This window comes from Palaemon carinicauda, chromosome 2 (genome assembly GCF_036898095.1).
Source record: "Palaemon carinicauda isolate YSFRI2023 chromosome 2, ASM3689809v2, whole genome shotgun sequence".
In the NCBI taxonomy this organism is placed as follows: Eukaryota; Metazoa; Arthropoda; class Malacostraca; order Decapoda; family Palaemonidae; genus Palaemon; species Palaemon carinicauda.
In genome coordinates this window covers 195137205-195156258 of record NC_090726.1, presented here as the reverse complement: position 1 = coordinate 195156258, position 19054 = coordinate 195137205, and the positions used below count along the sequence as shown (strand labels likewise).

The 19054-nt window shown below is 41.2% G+C and overlaps 1 protein-coding gene across 1 annotated transcript in view; it reads left to right on the top strand.

Annotated features, from left to right (window-relative positions):
• Window positions 1-6425: 6425 nt before the first annotated feature.
• Window positions 6426-19054, top strand: part of LOC137629346 (coiled-coil domain-containing protein 174-like) — an 86695-nt gene continuing 74066 nt past the window's right edge. The window contains exon 1 of the mRNA XM_068360603.1: window positions 6426-6535. Coding sequence (XP_068216704.1) covers window positions 6524-6535 — 12 coding nt within the window. The 5' untranslated portion in view covers window positions 6426-6523. The remainder of the gene's footprint in view (window positions 6536-19054) is intronic.

Sequence of the window (19054 nt, the reverse complement as noted above, 5' to 3'; positions counted from 1 at the left end):
CTAGCGAAATCTAATTAAGGCCCTTTGCATCAATAGTCGCGGGAAAAGATGATGATGATGATATGTGGCTTCAAGCATCTAGCTCAAGGCGAGTCACTTAGCCTCCTCCTTCCTCTAAAAACCCTTTTGTTGCTCTACCAATGCAAAATAATGGACGCTCCTTAATTATCTTCCACAATTATTTGAATTTCTTTTTTATTTCTTTTATTTTAGGTATAAATAAATCCTGATCATTCACTATCGGGACTATCATAGCAGTTCAATTATCACTATCTATTACTCTGGTCAATTTAAATTTTTTTGTAATTACGTTAGTGTTTGCAGACACATTTTTCTTAAAGAATCGAGAGATATTTGGTTGCTTTGTATTTCCATTATTTGTAATGTTTCTATCTCTCTTTCTTTGTGTTTTTCCTTTTATTTTTCTTCATTACATCTTTTTTTCTCAATCTTCGATTGTATCCCTTTCCTTTGTGGGTAAAAGTATCTCTGATGGCTCGTTCATAGTATGAGGTAACAATGATAAAAATAAACTGGATAGGTACAACTTAGGACAAATATTGTTTATGGGATCAGCTTTGCCCCTCCTTGATGTATCTATCATGCTGTTCACTCTAATGTTGCTGCATTTAACACCATATCAAAAAGGCAACATGACAGTTATCAACATGGAAATTAGCAGGAACAGTGAAAATATATTCTATTTCATTTCCTGAAATTTTCATTTGGATATGTGAATTATTATAGGAACAATGTATATAGTAGAGTTTTTTTTAGATATTTCTAGCATTTGGGGTGACACCCCTCTCGAGGATGTTACCATGTTTTGGTCAATCTTTTTTAAGGTTTCACCCCTTGAGTGTGAACAGCTTTAAGAGTGTCCCCAGTATTAAATAACTTTTTGAAAATCATATCATAACCATCGAGCTAGAAAGAAACTTTTTTTTAAATGTAACTCTCGGGGTGTCACTCACTTTTAGGGTGTCACCTTGGGCAGACACCCACTTTACTGCACCCCTTATGTCTTATTTTGAATTTTTATGATTACATATATGCAGATTTATGCATAAAAGTATATTTGTGTGCTCGAATACAAATTTTGATTCACATATTCATATAGTAAGGCAAAATTGGACAGTTTTCAAAGCCATGGTCAGGCAAAATTGGACAGGCAAACTTCTCACTTTTTTCTTGGTGAGGCAAAATTGGACAATCTTGGATTACAACGCAAAAATTTATGTAAGTCTATAATTTTTTCTAGCATATTTATATTGATATGGACCACAAATTGTCATAGTTTGCCGAATTGAGCTTGGTGCTTAATGGGGATACAGACGTGTCCAAAATTGCCTCGCCTCTTAAGATATTTTTTTTTATTGCTGAAATACAAGAATTTCTAATTCTTTGATAATTATGAAACAAGCCAATTTTATAGATGAGACCTCCCTCACTTGAAAACATGATTGGTATTTGGTCATAAATTATTAATATAGATTTTGTACTAAGGTAACTAAAAAGGTGTCCCAAATTGCCTCACCCTACTATACAAAGTTATCACGAGTTATAACGTAATCTATATTCTGTGGTTTCCCTGTGTGATAGGATCAGGTAAACAATACTTAAGTAAAGAAAGTTAAAAAACGCAAAATTCCTCAGGCTTTGACTTTGTGTTAAATATGACAAATAAATTAAATGTCTGAAAAAACCGTAATTTACTAAATAATTACATTCCCCATATTTATCTTATAAACAGGATAAAACTGTACAAAAGGTAATCATGTTTAATTAAACAAACATAAATCTCAAATATTCCAAAATCTAAACAACCTTTCATGAAACAATCAGAAGCATTTGGGCTTCTATTTTGCATTAACAAAAATCCCAACTCAAATCTTAATCCATATAATAACCCTTACTTGGGTTAGTTTTTATTCCCAAACGCGTGTAAAACATATTGTAGGGTTAGGCGGTAAGCTGCCTAAGTACCAGTTATGGTATTATTGTACTGTATAACAGGGTAATGTAACCTCGGGAAAAAACTACTTTTTCCTATAGAAAAAGGGGTATTATTGTACTGTATTTTTAGAACACGGGGTTTTTGGGTGGGGAAAACATACTGTGGAAACGGCATACAATGGTAAAACAAGCCCTTTCTTCTTTATACATTACCTTCTTGAATGTATAATAAACATATGAAAAAAATACGCTAATTATCTATATCCTATACTAACGGTACCTTTTATGTAGTAAAACTTTACCCCCAGTTATTAGCCTGAAGACCGCCTACCATGTTAAAGTACAATACTGCAATGCATATGTAAACTAAACATTGAATGTTGCCTATTGTACTCTTACATATATAAAGTTTTTATGTAATTCATACACAATTGTAAAACTTAAAATACTAACACTCACCAACTCGGAAAATTCAGGTTAGGACTTCAAATGTCAATCTTCACCTTAGGTCTGCTACGATTTTGTCGATATCCTTATTTGCCATCTTAAAATTAGTTTCTATTTCATTATCTCTCTTGTTTAACAATTTATGTAATCACTTTGTTTACATTTAGATAAACTCGATTTAAACATCCGTCAATATCACTCACTACACAGTTACAAACCGACTATGCAACTTCTTTCAGAGCCAAGCAATAACTTTCAGACCACAGTTTACAGAAGTTATGATGCATGTGTGTTTCTTTACTTGCAGTTCGTATGTAAATTGTGTTTTCACAACGTCCCCGTGAAATTTATAGCTAGGCCAATAATACATGAGGTAAAAAAAGAACAAAAAGTAAACAGAGAGCAACAGAAAAGAACCATGGAGAGGGGGAAACATGTAAAAATACTATAAAGCTGGAGCGTTCTAACTAAAACTTTGGCAACAATGTTTCTGACGTCGTTTGTACAGTTTTAGAAAATTATTCGAAGATTTGATAACAAGTGATTAATCTATTTTATTAAAGAATGCATAATTTAATCATTTAAAAAAATCATGCTGCTTTATTTCACTATTCATTATCAATGTGCATTCAAGAATATGTATGAATAGGTTCAGGTTCAGGGGTGCGGCATAGCCTTTGCATCGGCGCCTCCAAAGTTTATCTTACTGTTTTGTCTTTTCCTCCACAGCAGGTTTAATGCTTCTTTTTTCTTTTCTATATTTGTTTCACTAAATAAAATTAATCCTACTATTTTCTTTATTTCTTCCTCGTATGGTTGTTGTAGCTCAATTACTCCATTCCTTTCTTTTCTATATTCCCGGCAAAACAAACAAAAAAGTTATCATATAGTCCGTAAGGTTTTTATTTTTTGTATTTTTTACTGTTGCACGACCGAATTTTATAGTGTGAGGTGGTGTTTTATTTGTCGTAAATGGGCGTTATTGCAAGAGAATCTATAATTACGATACCTTAAATCAAACATACTTTTAAATTACATGTAAAAACACTAGTTCAGTGGGTATCACAGTATTTCGCTTAGGTTGGGATATTGTAAGTTTTAAGCTGTGTCATATTCAGGTACTTACTTTGATGGCTGCTTTTCCGGTCCCATACAGCAGGGGAACCCCACTCTCTACGGGACCTCCACTGTCGTTTTACCTTGTTCGTTCACAGTATTTATCTTTTCAAGTCACATATTGTTCATTTACTGTTAAATCGCCACTGTCAAAAGACTCGTGAAATAAGAAAGTCTTCAGTTTCCTCTTGAAAACTTTAATGTCTTCAATCATTCGAATTTTTCGTGGGAGCTTATTATATAGTCTCGGGGCCGCATATTTAAAGGCTCTGGAGCCTAAAGTAGACATAAATCTAGGTTCCAACAGTTTGAAGCCATCTATAACTATTCTCGTGTCGACACGATTTGTTGGCTGCGCAATATGTAGCAATTCTCTTAAGTATTTTGGACGACCGGTTCTGATAACTTGGTGGGTTATTGTACATATTTTAAACTCAATTCTCGCTTTAATCGGCAGCCAATGTAAATATATTAGTATAGGGGATGACCCTTTCTCTAGGTGGGACACCTTTTATCAGTCTTGCTCCTCTGTTTATTATGTTTTGTAATTTCTTAAGTTATTTCGTTTTATTTCATGGTAGAATGAGATCAAATCCAAAACTTACAATTTTCATTATGAATATGGTACGTGGCAAAGAAAAAAAAACTAAATTATAGTAACATGTGTAAGCTTGGAAGCTTTGCACATATCTATTAAGTAATAGAGTGCCCGCAAACTTATTTTGCGGAATGGGCATTTAGGTAACAAGAACCACGAGAGCATAAAATTACCATCGTCTTTAAATGCCGCCCCCCCCCCCAAAAAAAAAAAAAAAGAAAAAAAAACTTTTATTAGTCTAATGTTTCCCACAAATAAATAAATATCTCAATAAATTAGTATAATATAAGAAAGCCCTGATGGGAACGTTTACAAACGTCATTCTCCGACGTACCGATGTATTGATCGTTCTTTATAAAACTTATTACTCCTGATACAACAATATGCAGTAAAATATCATATTTATGTCAACATAGAATATATAATAAAGTGGGTACATAATTAGGATTTAAATTGTGGTAAGTAATCTATAATGGCCACTAAAGCAGGAAATATTGTAAAGTACACGAAGTTAACGGAGCCATCTGTTTTTATTATGATTTCCTGGAAAGAGGAACTAGCCAGCAAAGAAAAACCCAAAAGCTGGAAAGAATCCAGAACAAAAATGTTAAAAAAGGAAAAAAAACCAACAGCAAAGGAATTGAGACCAATAGCGCTCACAAATGTATCATATAAAATATACATGGCTTTTATCAAAGATGAAATAGAAGGGCATATAAAAAGTAATACTGCCATAGAGGATAGTCAAGCGGGATTTACAGAGGGAGGAAGGATTGAGGATAATATACTCGTCTTACAGTACATGGTCGAAGAAACTTTCAAAAATAAGAAAAAACTCATAGTTGCCTCTTTAGATTTAAAAAAAGCTTTCGATTCCATAAAAAGGGAAGCGCTGATAGAAACATTAAAGCAATAAAAAGTACATACTAGAATAATTAACTCTATAGCAGAAGTATATGTGGGAGACTCGACTACGTAAGACATAGGGGAAAGAGTAGAACAAAAATTGAGCGTAAGTAGTGGAATAAAGCAAGGCTGTACTGGCTCTACAACATTATTCAAATTAATTATTTATCAGATTATAAAACAAGTAGAAAAGGAAGGTAGTGGTTTTAAAAATGATATTATAAAGCTAGTGGTATTATTTTTTGCTGATGATGTCCTAGTGCTTGCTGAGAATATATAGGATGCTTAATTGAACATAAGGAAAGCAGTGTGGTTTAGACATAAATAGAGACAAAAGTAGCGCACTTATATATAATATGAAGGAGAAACCAGATAATATAGAGGGAATAAGAGTAGTAAGCAATATTAAATACCTAGGTATCAAGGTAGATGATAGCAGGAATATGTTCAAAACACAGAAAAGTGAAATGATAGTTAAGGCGCAAAAGCTAGCTAATCTTACATATTCGATCATAGAAAAAAATTGTAATAAGATACTGATAGGGAAAACATACTGGAAAAGTGTAGCACTACCTTCTATATTATATGGAACAAACGTAATTAACTTAACGGAAATAGAAAAGTTGCAGAGAATAGAGAATGGAGTGTATAGAAGGATGTTAGGGGGTGTAAAGAATACAGCAATTGTAGCCTTGAGAGGGGATGTAGGAGCATCTGCTATGAAAACAAGGGTAATGGATGGCAAGCTGAGGTACCTTAATAGCATTTATAAGGGAGAAAAGGACTTACTAACAGCAATAGTCAATGATATGGAAGAAAAAGAGAGGAAGTGGTGGATGCATGTGAAGAAGTATGCTGAGGAATGTGGGATGGCGATGAGAGAAGTCAAGAGATGTACGAAAGAGGACATAAAGAAGAGAACAAGAGAATGGGACACAAGCAAATGGAAGAGTGAAATGGAGTGCAAGGAGAGTCTAATTTTGTATAAAAACTGGAAAAGTGAAATCAAGGAGGAGGAAGTGTATGACAACACATTTTCGTCAATTTTATTATTCAGAGCAAGGACAAACTCACTGGGCTTGAATATAAAAAACAGACACCAAGAGGGAAATATAAACTTTGTATTCTGTGATGTAGAAGAAAATGCTAACCACTTTATGTTATATTGTCCACAGTTTAGTAATATAAGAATAAAAGCAATTGAGCTCCAACAACCATACGAAGAAGATAGTGCACAAACAGTTGGAAAATTCCTTTTTTGTGAAGAAAATATTAAAAATAAGAAAAGAATACTACAACAAATGTGGATGAAAAGAGAAAAACTAGTGAAAATAAGGAACACACAAAACTAAAAGACACAGAGGCGCCGTTGCAAAGGCAAAGCCTCAACCTGAATCTAATCTTATCTGATCTGGAACGTTTATTTGTTATTGTTTTGCTTTTGCGTCTCTACTGTACAGTCTGTACTTACAGTTACACCTACGGTATCTCCGGAACGTCATGGAATCACATGTAAGGTTTTATAAATTTTTCTTATAATTTTATGCATATAAGTATCGGTTTAATAGGTAAATAGAGAGAGAGATAACACCTTAATTCAGCCTTATAGGCGTACTTTATGCTAATCATGGTGAATTTCGAGTTTAGCGCCACTAGATGCTTATAAGAAAATTTGGTTTCATTGTAGTTTAGATAATGGGAGAACTAATTAATCGATAAAAAGGCAATTGTTATCTGAAGATCCTTAGGCCAGGTTTCAGGTATCGAAACTGGCTTCCATATGCATTCCTTAAGTTAGGTTAGGTTTGCATAAGAATTACAGCAAGATTTTGATTATTTTGCTTTATTCAGCATTAAACTTTTATTCAATACGATACCTATTAGGTTTCATTGTAGTGTATTACAGGGCGATGTAACCTAGGAAAACAACTACTTTTTCTTATTGAAAAAATTACGCTCTCTTCGAAAATGACACTCGTTCCCGTCGCAAATGAATAGTTTCAGAAATATATATACATCTATATCCTCCGATAATGGGGGACCCCCAGTGGGAACTCGGGGTTTTGGGTGGGGAAAACATACTGGGGAATCTATATATAAACGTAAAACAAGCCTTTTCTTCTCTATTCATTACCTTCTTGAAATTATAATAACCGGAGGAAAATACAAAACAGTATATCTGAATAAACTTTGGAGGCGCCGTTGCAAAGATTGTGTCATGAAAAAATACAGTAACCAGTGCTGCCAACGTCCGAGGTAGATCAAATGTTATTTTGTGACCTGTCATACTACTAGGCTAGGTTAGGTGGGTTTGTTAGGTTCTGTGCCCTTTTTGTACTTTTTATATATTGGATAAAAAATTATTTAAAATTCGTATGGAAATATCTATCATTGCTATCGTTAATAATGTCAAATTGTCAAATTGGTAACTCTGTGTACCATACGTCAACGTTGGTAACACTGTGTATTATTGGTAACGTTGCTAATGTTATCGTTCGCAGTACATTCGTAAGAGAAGTGACACCGTGCAACTTAAAGTTAGCCGAATTGGTTGATCTGTTTGTTTCCGATTGAAATGAACAGAAAATTCGGTTAAATCACGTTATTTACTATAGGAAAACATATATTTTCTGTTCGAAATCTTACCCTGTAATACAATAAAAAATTACCATTTTTTTCAGTGAGCTAAGTTATTTTCCTACCATTTATTTTTTACGGCCATTTTACCACAAATGTTAGTTCCACTGAGCCTATGCATATATGTACTTTAACATGTTTTGGTTTCATCTACTGTTTCTTGTCAAGGCTGCCAGAGATTTTATGTGAAGGATTTAAAATCATATTGGTGAGAAATCACATATCTAATAAATAAGTTGGATAAAAAGACATTTCTAGAAATACTGCAGTATTTCATTTTAAATTGAGATGACAATCAAGATTTGTGAAGCTTTATGTACGAATGAATTCACATTAATCTCTCGTGCTTGGTATATCGATTCGGTGATGGATAAGGCTGTCATACCTGCTCCAGGAGGGATTTTGCAATTGTGATTAACCGTTATCATCTCAACACATTCTTCCTTTGTACTTTGCCTTCTTCAGCATTGTAGGCTGCTTCACTTTGAGGATGGGTAAATTCACATGCTTCCATGTGAGACTTGGTATTAGTTGATCCCTCTTTATTCCCTAAAGCTCTTTAGATACTTTATGTTCTGTACTTAGCTGAAGAGTTCACTTCAGTTGCAATTGGATCCTATATTTAGTTTTCATCAGGTCTGTGGGATAATATTTAAATTTCCCACATAAGTTAAGTAGCTTTTCAGGTTAAGCAAAAGTATTGTGTTGATAATGAAACAAAATTAATTGATTTACAATCTGCAGAAGTAATATGTACTTCTGCAGATGTGGAAGAATAAGAAGTTACCAAATTTACCTTAATCAACTTATTTGGGTACTTTTCAGCAGTAGGGTCACGCAAGGTTTGAAAAGAAGATAATTTTTCAATTTCAAGGTCTGCCTCTGTGTTTTCTTCCTTTTCATCTTCCTGTACCACAGGTCAAATTAAGGGAGAATCAGTTGATTTCCGAGTTTGTTCACCACTGGATACAGGGGCTGCAGTCCATGTGTGCAGATGTTTCATTTTAGCATTAGACGTACTAGCAACTACATTTTACTCTCTAGAATTAACTTGTGATGAGGTAATGGCGGAGCTTGAAAAATTTAATGGATTCATATGATATGCTACAAAAGTCATATGTGATTATTTTGGAGTGCTTACTTTAGCGAGTGGAGGGATATAATGAAACAGACTACGAACTTGCTTTTCTGATTCACAATCTAGTTGTCTAATAAAGTGACTAGGATTGTGGCAGTGCAAGAGGTTAGCTGCAGAAAATTGCATAAGAAAATTTCAGAACCCTTACTGAAAGAAACACTATTAACACTAGGCTCAACTTGGGAAGTTAGGTTAAGTTTGACAATGGGCATGTAGGACTATAATTACTGTTTTTAAGAGAGGATTCACTGTACATCTGAGTTATAAACAAAGACCCCAAACAATGTCAAGAGGCGTGTCATCATCCCAGCTATAGACTAGCGTAGACTACTCTGGATTTTCCCCTGAACTAAAAGCAAGTTTCCCTTTGCACTTTGAACTGTTAACTTAATGTGGAACCAGTGAAACACTTTTCCATGAGAGGGACCGTGAGGAAAACGCAATCTACACAACAGATTTTTAAATCAGTATTGCCCCCAACACGACACACAAAGAAAATATGGATCATGATCGCCCAGAAACAGTTACCTTGAACACACAGCAATGGTAACAAATCAAAGGGAAGATAATCTGGTAGCAGGTTGGCCAGGGCATCAGGCACCCATTGAGATAATACCACTAGAAAGTTATGGGGTTCTCTGACTGGCCAGACAGTACTACATTGGATCCTTCTCTCTGGTTACGGTTCACTTTCCCTTTACCTACAAATATACCGAATAGTCTGGAATATTCTTTACTGATTCTCCTCTGTCCTCATACACCTGACAACACTGAGATTACCAAACAATTCTTCTTCACCCAAGAGATTAACTACTGCACTGTAATTGTTCAGTGGCTTCTTTCCTCTTGGTAAGGGTAGAAGAGACTTTTTAGCTATGGCCAGCTGCTCTTCTAGGCGAAGGACACTCCAAAATCAAACCATTGTTCTCTAGTCTTGGTTAGTGCCATAACCTCTGTACCATGGTCTTCCACTGCTCTTACTTGAAGGTACTCTCGGGCACTCTTTTTCTATCTAATTTCTCTTCCTCTTGTTTTGTTAAAGTTTTTATAGTTTATATAGGAAATATTTATTTTTCAATATTAAACTTACCCGATAATCATGTAGCTGTCAACTCCGTTGCCCGACAGAATTCTATGGAGGGATACGCCAGCTATCACAATACTAGAAGGGGGTGTACTTACCAGCGCCACCTGTGGCCAGGTACTCAATCATTTGTTGTTGACACCTCCTCAATTATTCCTCTGTCGTGCTTCCGGCTAGACGTTCTGGGATACGCTTATGGTCTTCGAGTTTATTCACGGATATTTGGTGAAGTATTCTCTCAGATTAACGGCTGTCGCTTTACTGGAATCCTTCTTATATTAGCTAGATAGCTTTTATATAATACTGATATAACGGTTAACGAATTTTGCTTGTTTTTGGATCCCCCTTTGGCTAACTCTTTGGATTACAAGATGTCTGACATTTCGCAAGCCCCCTCCCATAGACGATGTAGGTCTTGCAATAGGCGTATTCCGAAGGCCTCGGTAGATCCTCACACCGCTTGTTCTGACTGTAGGGACAGGCCCTGTCAGTTAGAAAATCGATGTGAGGAATGCGCCGGACTTTCGGAATTGGAATTTGTCCGTCTTTTAAAATATTCAACTAAGTTAGAGAGAGGTAGAGTTAGGAGGAGTTCTTCTCACTCTTCTATGTTTTCCTCACCTCATGATCCCCTACCTTTTCCTACCCCTGTAGTGGCTACCCCCGAACCTACTGTGTGCCCTCCGCCTGATATGTCAGTTGTTTTGCGTGCTATTCAGGCTTTAGGCGATAAAGTAGAATCAGTGGTAAGTGACCATAAGTCTCTGATGGCCGAAGTTAAAGAACTGAAGGTCAAGAGTGCAGTGGGTGGAGTTAGTGCCAGTGCTGTGACGAGTGCTAGTGTCGGTGCAGTGCCAAGTGCTAGTGGTGCCAGTGTGGTGCGTGAGGATTTTTCTGTGCGAGCCAGTCGTCCTCCCAGTCCGGGACCTCTTGCAAGCTCCCATGCCCAGGGGAGAAGCAATGTCGAAGGGCTTAAGGGTTCGGCAGGCCTTGTTAGGCGCACAGAACTATCCTCGGTGGTTGCGGGCGTGTCTTCCTAAGACCGTCACTCCCACCTGCAGACGATTGAGCCCGTCTTATTCTCGTCCGCTGATCAACAGTCAGGGAAGAAACGTTGGTCTCAGGTCTCGAGACCGCTTAAACGTAGAGTCCAGTCCGCGAGTGCTCAGCCAGGTTGCAGTCATTGGCTCAGCTCTGACTCGCCTCAGTCATCTGTCGACTGTACTCCGCCCAAGAGGAGTAAGGTTCTGCCACAACAGAGCTCGACTGTTAAGGCTTTACCTCAGTCTGTTATCGTTTCTGCCGATCCCAAGTGGACCCTGCTTCAGTCCATGCAAGCTCAGCTTTCGGACTTGATGCGTGAGTGTCGGGCTGAGAGTGTTGCACCTCCGCCTCCGCCTACACTCCCTCCGCCTGTTCTCGCTCCGCCTGTGCTCGCCCCGCCTGCGCTTGCTCCGCCTGGTCGCAGCACCATCTGCCAGGCGTACGATGTTGAGCCACTTTCGGAGTTCGCTGTTCCCAGTGGTGTTCAGCCTCAGCCTTCTTTAAGGCAACCCTTGCTTTGGGATCAGGAGAGTTATTCCACTCTTCCTCCGCCTCCCCTTGCTGCTCCACCAGTGGTGCAACTCTCGGTTGGGGTACAACAACCTCTCCCCTCCGTGAGTCAGTCTGCTCAGCCATCGCTGCAGCGAGCTCAACCCTCCTCAAGGCAAGCTCCTCTACACCCTGGACTTGCGCCTCAGGAGCCTCAGCTTGCGAGAACTTTACCTTGTTCTGCGCAGCCTCAACCTCATCATGCTCCGCTCATCTCACAGGAACAGGAACGGACTACTCCGCCTCCGTCCTCCGCTCAGCTAGTGCAATCCTTGGGTTCAACCTCTCTTGCTAGGAGTCAACCTCCTTCACCCATGCGCCTGCCTTCTGCTTCGTCTGTTGTTCAGCCTTTGCAGTCTGAGCCTCAGGTTTTCCCTCAACAGTTACTGGAAGAGGAAACCACTGTTATTGTTCCTACCCGTTCTGACTCTGCGGTTCAGCATTCTTGTCCGATCGCTTCGCTACACTCTGCTGATGAGGTGTCGGATGATGAGGAGGCACACCTTGATCCCTCATCAGACGTGGACGAATCTAAGCTTTCTCCACCGTCTATTGATTTTCGTAAGGTCTTGGCTCTACTCAGGGAGATTTACCCAGACCACTTTGTCTCTGCTATTCCCCGCTCTCCACCATCTGAGTTTTCGCTGGGCGTACAACAAGCTAAGTCCTCCTATACTAAGCTTGTCCTAGCTAGATCCTCCAAGAGGGCTTTAAGGATCTTAGGGGAGTGGCTGCAGTCTATACAACACCTTGGCAAGACTTCCTTCATGTTCCCTCCAACGAAGCTCACTTCGAAAGCGAGCGTTTGGTATGCCACAGGGGAAGCACCAGGCTTAGAAGTACCTGCCTCTGCCCAGGCTGACTTCTCAAGTCTGGTGGACTCGCCTCGGAGAACTGCTATGAGACGCTCGAAGGTTTGTTGGACCTTCTCAGACCTGGATCATTTACTGAAAGGGTTGTTCAGAGCATTTGAAATGTTCAACTTTCTCGACTGGTGCCTGGGGGCCCTCAGCAAGAAAACCTCTCCTGCGGACAAAGATTCTGCCATGCTCTTAATGTCCTGCATGGATAAGGCCATCAGAGATGGATCGGGCGAGCTAGCGTCGTTGTTTGTATCAGGGGTGTTGAAGAAAAGGGAACAACTGTGTACCTTCCTTTCCGCCAGCATTACACCTTGCCAACGGTCACAACTCCTTTTTGCTCCACTCTCAAAGTTCCTCTTTCCCGAGGAGCTAGTTAAGGACTTGTCTGCTGCCCTGATACAAAAGGACACGCACGATCTTGTAGCCTCATCGGCTCGTAAGTCTAAGGTTGCCACCTCAGTCCCCAAGACTTATCGCTCCCCAGTGGCTGATTCCCCGGCTACGAGGTTCATACCGCCCTTTCGTGGTAGAGCCCCCAGCCGAGGAAGCTCCCGTCCAGACTCTCACAGGAGCAAGTCTAGGAAAGGATCCAGGACATCTAAGGGAAAGAACTGACTCTCAGTTTCTCCAGACAACAGTAGGAGCCAGACTCAAGATCTTCTGGCGAGCCTGGGAGAAGAGAGGTGCAGACGCACAGTCTGTCAGTTGGCTGAGGTACGGTTACAGGATTCCATTCTGCCTCAAACCACCTCTGACCACATCGCCCATCAACCTCTCTCCCAACTACAAAGAAGAGGACAAGAGGCTAGCATTGCAACAGGAGGTGTCGCTACTTGTGCAGAAGAAGGCAGTGGTTATAGTCCGGGACCATCAATCCCCGGGCTTCTACAACCGTCTCTTTCTTGTGGCCAAGAAGACAGGAGGTTGGGGACCGGTGCTGGACGTCAGCTCTCTCAACGAGTATGTCACCAAGCAGACGTTCACGATGGAGACGACCAAGTCGGTCTTAGCAGCGGTCAGACAGGAGGACTGGATGGTCTCGTTGGACTTGAAAGATGCATACTTTCACGTTCCCATTCATCCAGACTCCCAACCTTTCCTGAGATTCGTTTTCGGAAAGGTTGTCTATCAGTTCCAAGCCCTGTGTTTTGGCCTAAGCACAGCTCCTATGGTCTTTACTCATCTGATGAGGAATGTAGCGAAATTCCTACACTTATTGAACATCAGAGCCTCCCTCTACCTAGACGACTGGCTGTTGAGAGCCTCCACGAGTCGTCGTTGTCTGGAGAACCTCAATTGGACTTTAGACTTAATCAGAGACCTAGGTCTATTAGTCAATATAGAGAAATCTCAACTCATTCCCTCCCAATCCATTGTGTACCTGGGAATGGAGATTCAGAGTCAGGATTTTCGGGCTTTTCCATCGGCCCCCAGGATAAGCCAAGCCCTAGAGTGCATCATGAGCATGCTGAAGAGGAGCAATTGCTCAGTGAGACAGTGGATGAGTCTCACAGGGACCCTCTCATCACTGGCCCTGTTTGTCGAGCTAGGAAGACTCCACCTCCGCCCTCTTCAATTCCATCTTGCTGCTCATTGGGACAAGGGCTCGTCTCTAGAAGCAGTCTCTATCCCTATCTACCAAGAGATGAAAACCACTCTCCTGTGGTGGAAGCACAATCTCCTTCTCAAGGAGGGTCTATCATTGGCCATCCAGACCCCCAATCTTCATCTCTTCTCAGATGCATCGGACTCGGGCTGGGGTGCGACCTTGGACGGACGGGAATGCTCAGGAGTATGGAACAACGAACAAGGATTACTCCACATCAACTGCAAGGAACTGCTAGCAGTTCATCTAGCCCTGTTGAACTTCAAGTCCCTCCTGCTAGGCAAAGTGGTGGAGGTGAATTCAGACAACACCACAGCCTTGGCTTACATCTCCAAGCAAGGAGGGACCCATTCGAGGAGCCTTTACGAGATCGCAAGGGACCTCCTCATTTGGTCAAGAGGTCTAAACCTCTCTCTGGTCACGAGGTTCATCCAGGGCGATATGAATGTTTCAGCGGATCGCCTCAGCAGAAGGAATCAGGTCATTCCCACGGAATGGACCCTCCACAAGAGTGTGTGCAACAGACTTTGGACCTTGTGGGGTCAACCTACCATAGATCTGTTTGCCACCTCCATAACCAAGAGACTTCCGCTTTATTGTTCCCCTGTTCCAGACCCTGCAGCGGTTCATGTGGATGCTTTTCTTCTGAACTGGTCCCATCTCGACCTGTACGCATTCCCTCCGTTCAAGATAATAAACAAAGTTCTGCAGAAATTCGTCTCGCACGAAGGGACACGGCTGACGCTGGTTGCTCCCCTTTGGCCTGCAAGAGAATGGTACACAGAGGTACTTCAATGGCTAGTCGACTTCCCCAGGACTCTACCTCTAAGAGTGGACCTTCTACGTCAACCTCACGTAGACAGGTTGCACCCAAACCTCCACGCTCTTCGGCTGACTGCCTTCAGACTGTCGAAAGATTCGCTAGAGCTAGAGGCTTTTCGAAGGAGGCAGCCAGTGCGATTGCCAGAGCTAGAAGAGTTTCCACTCTTAGAGTCTACCAGTCTAAGTGGGAGGTCTTCCGAAGCTGGTGTAGAGCCAATTCAATATCCTCTACCAATACCTCTGTGATCCAAATAGCTGACTTCCTTCTACATCTTAGGAATGAGAGATCCCTTTCAACACCTACGATTAAAGGATATAGGAGCATGTTGGCCTCAGTTCTCCGCCACAGAGGTTTGGACCTGTCTTCCAACAAGGACCTTCAAGACATTCTCAAGTCTTTTGAGACGTCTAAAGAACGTCGTCTTTCCACTCCAGGCTGGAATCTAGACGTAGTCTTAAGGTTCCTTATGACATCTAGGTTTGAACCTCTCCAGTCAGCTTCCTTCAAGGATCTTACCCTCAAGACTGCTTTTCTCGTTTGCCTTGCAACAGCTAAGAGAGTCAGTGAGGTTCATGCCTTCAGCAAGAACATTGGTTTCACAACCGAATCTGCAACATGTTCTTTTCAGCTTGGATTCCTAGCAAAGAACGAGCTTCCTTCACGTCCTTGGCCTAGATCGTTCGAAATACCTAGCCTCTCCAACATGGTAGGTAACGAACTAGAGAGAGTTCTTTGCCCTGTCAGAGCTCTCAAATATTATCTGAAGAGGTCTAAACCTATTCGAGGACAGTCAGAAGCCTTATGGTGTGCCATCAAGAAACCCTCGAGACCCATGTCCAAGAATGGGCTTTCGTACTATATAAGGCTTCTGATCAGAGAAGCACATTCTCACTTAAAGGAGGAAGACCTTGCATTGCTGAAGGTAAGGACCCACGATGTAAGAGCTGTAGCTACTTCGATGGCCTTTAATAAAAACCGTTCTCTGCAGAGCATAATGGATGCAACCTATTGGAGGAGCAAGTCAGTGTTTGCATCATTTTATCTGAAAGATGTCCAGTCTCTTTACGAGAACTGCTACACCCTGGGACCATTCGTAGCAGCGAGTGCAGTAGTAGGTGAGGGCTCAGCCACTACATTCCCTTAATCCCATAACCTTTTTTAACCTTTCTCTTGAATACTTTTATTGTTGTTTTTATGGTTGTTACGGTAGGCTAAGAAGCCTTCCGCATCCTTGGATTTGGTGGGTGGTCTATTCATTCTTGAGAAGCGCCTGGGTTAAAGGTTTGGTAGAGGTCCTTTAGTAGGGGTTGCAACCCCGTGTACTTTGGCACCTTTGGGTTGATTCAGCCTCCAAGAGGAACGCTGCGCTCAGTAAGGAAGACGAACTTTAAATAAAGAGGCAGAGTAACGGTTCTATTCGACTTCCTTACCAGGTACTTATTATTTCATTGTTATTTGAGATAACTGTTATATGAAATATGGGATACTTAGCTATCCTTTAATCTTGTACACTGGTTTTCACCCACCTCCCTGGGTGTGAATCAGCTACATGATTATCGGGTAAGTTTAATATTGAAAAATGTTATTTTTATTAATAAAATAAATTTTTGAATATACTTACCCGATAATCATGATTTAATCGACCCTCCCTTCCTCCCCAGAGAGAACCAGTGGACCGAGGAATAATTGAGGAGGTGTCAACAACAAATGATTGAGTACCTGGCCACAGGTGGCGCTGGTAAGTACACCCCCTTCTAGTATTGTGATAGCTGGCGTATCCCTCCATAGAATTCTGTCGGGCAACGGAGTTGACAGCTACATGATTATCGGGTAAGTATATTCAAAAATTTATTTTATTAATAAAAATAACATTTTAATGTTGTTATTGTTCTTAAAGTATTTTAATTTTCCTTGTTTCCTTTCCTCACTGTGCTATTTTCCCCATTGGTGCCCCTGGGCTTATGGCATCCTGCTTTTTCAACTACTGTAGGGTTGTAGCTGGGCAAGTAATAATAATAATAATAATAATAATAATAATAATGATGTCTGAACTAAACTGAAGGGACAGAGACTTGCGGGTTTCAGTTCTGGGCTTCTTACTACTTACCACTAGAATGATCCATTCTTTTGCTAAAAGCATGAGTTTATTGAAGGGAAAGAAAATGGGAAAATTTTAAAATTTCTAAAATTGTACAGATAAGTGTCAATTAAACATAGCTTCTAGAGAATAATCAGGGGAGATTCATAGAAATAATACTGTACAGTAATGTTAAACTTTCATGTTTTCTTATACATATATAAATGCAAGAATACAGTATTTGAAAAAGGGTTATTAAATATAGTTATACAGTATATGAAAAACTGTTCCTTACAAACCTGTTTTGTTAACTTAATAAAGAAGTAAATTTCCTTCTATATTTGTAATACATTAGTAAGGTTAGTATGTAGTTTATTCTTATTTCAGAGTTCTTAAGAAAGAAAAATTAGATTACACTAATTGTAAAAACTTATTTTCAATATTAAACTTACCCGATAATCATGTAGCTGTCAACTCCGTTGCCCGACAGAATTCTATGGAGGGATACGCCAGCTATCACAATACTAGAAGGGGGTGTACTTACCAGCGCCACCTGTGGCCAGGTACTCAAGTACTTCTTGTTGACACCTCCTCAATTATTCCTCTGTCGTGCTTCCGGCAAGACGTTCTGGGATACGCTCATGATCTTCGAGTATTTTCACGGCTAATTGGTGAAGTATTCTCTCAGATTTCGGCTGTCGCTTTACTGGAAACCTTCTTATATTAGCTAGATAGCTTTTATATAGTCCTGATTAACGGTTAACGATCTTTTGCTTGATTTTGGAACCCCCTTTTGGCTAACTCTTTGGATTCAAGATGTCTGACATTTCGCAAGCCCCCTCCCATAGACGATGTAGGTCTTGCAATAGGCGTATTCCGAAGGCCTCGGTAGATCCTCACACCGCTTGTTCTGACTGTAGGGACAGGCCCTGTCAGTTAGAAAATCGATGTGAGGAATGCGCCGGACTTTCGGAACTGGAATTTGTCCGTCTTTTGAAATATTCAACTAAGTTAGAGAGAGGTAGAGTTAGGAGGAGTTCTTCTCACTCTTCACTTTTTTCCTCACCTCATGATCCCCTACCTTTTCCTACCCCTGTAGTGGCTACCCCCGAACCTACTGTTTGCCCTCCGCCTGATATGTCTGTTGTTTTGCGTGCTATTCAGGCCTTAGGCGATAAAGTAGAGTCAGTGGTAAGTGATCATAAGTCTCTGATGGCCGAAGTCAAGGAACTTAAGGTCAAGAGTGCAGTGGGTGGAATTAGTGCCAGTGCTGTGACGAGTGCTAGTGTCAGTGCAGTGCCAAGTGCTAGTGTAAGTGCCAGTGTGGTGCGTGAGGATACTTCTGTGCGAGCCAGTCGTCCTCCCAGTCCGGGACCTCTTGCAAGCTCCCATGCCCAGGGGAGAAGCAATGTCGAAGGGCATAAGGGTTCGGCAGGCCTTGTTAGGCGCACAGAAGTATCCTCGGTGGTTGCGGGCGTGTCTTCCAAAGACCGTCACTCCCACCTGCAGACGATTGAGCCCGTCTTTTTCTCGTCCGCTGATCAACTGTCAGGGAAGAAACGTTGGTCTCAGGTCTCGAGACCGCTTAAACGCAGAGTCCAGTCCGCGAGTGCTCAGCCAGGTTGCAGTCATTGGCTCAGCTCTGACTCGCCGCAGTCATCGGTCGACTGCACTCCGCCCAAGAGGAGTAAGGTTCTGCCACAACAGAGCTCGACTGTTAAGGCTTTACCTCAGCCTACTGTAGTTTCTGCCGATCCCAAGTGGACTCTACTTCAGTCCATGCAAGCTCAGCTTTCGGACTTGATGCGTGAGTGTCGGGCTGAGAGTGTTGCGCCTCCGCCTCCGCCTACACTCCCTCCGCCTGCTCTCGCTCCGCCTGCGCTCGCTCCGCCTGCGCTTGCTCCGCCTGATCGCAGTACCACCTGCCAGGCGTACGATGTTGAGCCACGTTCTGAGTTTGCTGTGCCCAGTGGTGTTCAGCCTCCGCCTTCTTTAAGGCAACCTTTACTATGGGATCAGGAGGATTATACCTCTCTTCCTCCGCCTCCCCTTGCTGCTCCACCAGTGGTGCAACACTCGGTTGAGGTACAACAACCTCTCCCGTCCATGAGTCAGTCTCCTCAGCTCTCGCTGCAGCGAGCTCAACCCTCCACAAGGCTAGCACCACTACACCTTGGCCTTGCGCCTCAGGAGCCTCAGCTTGCGAGACA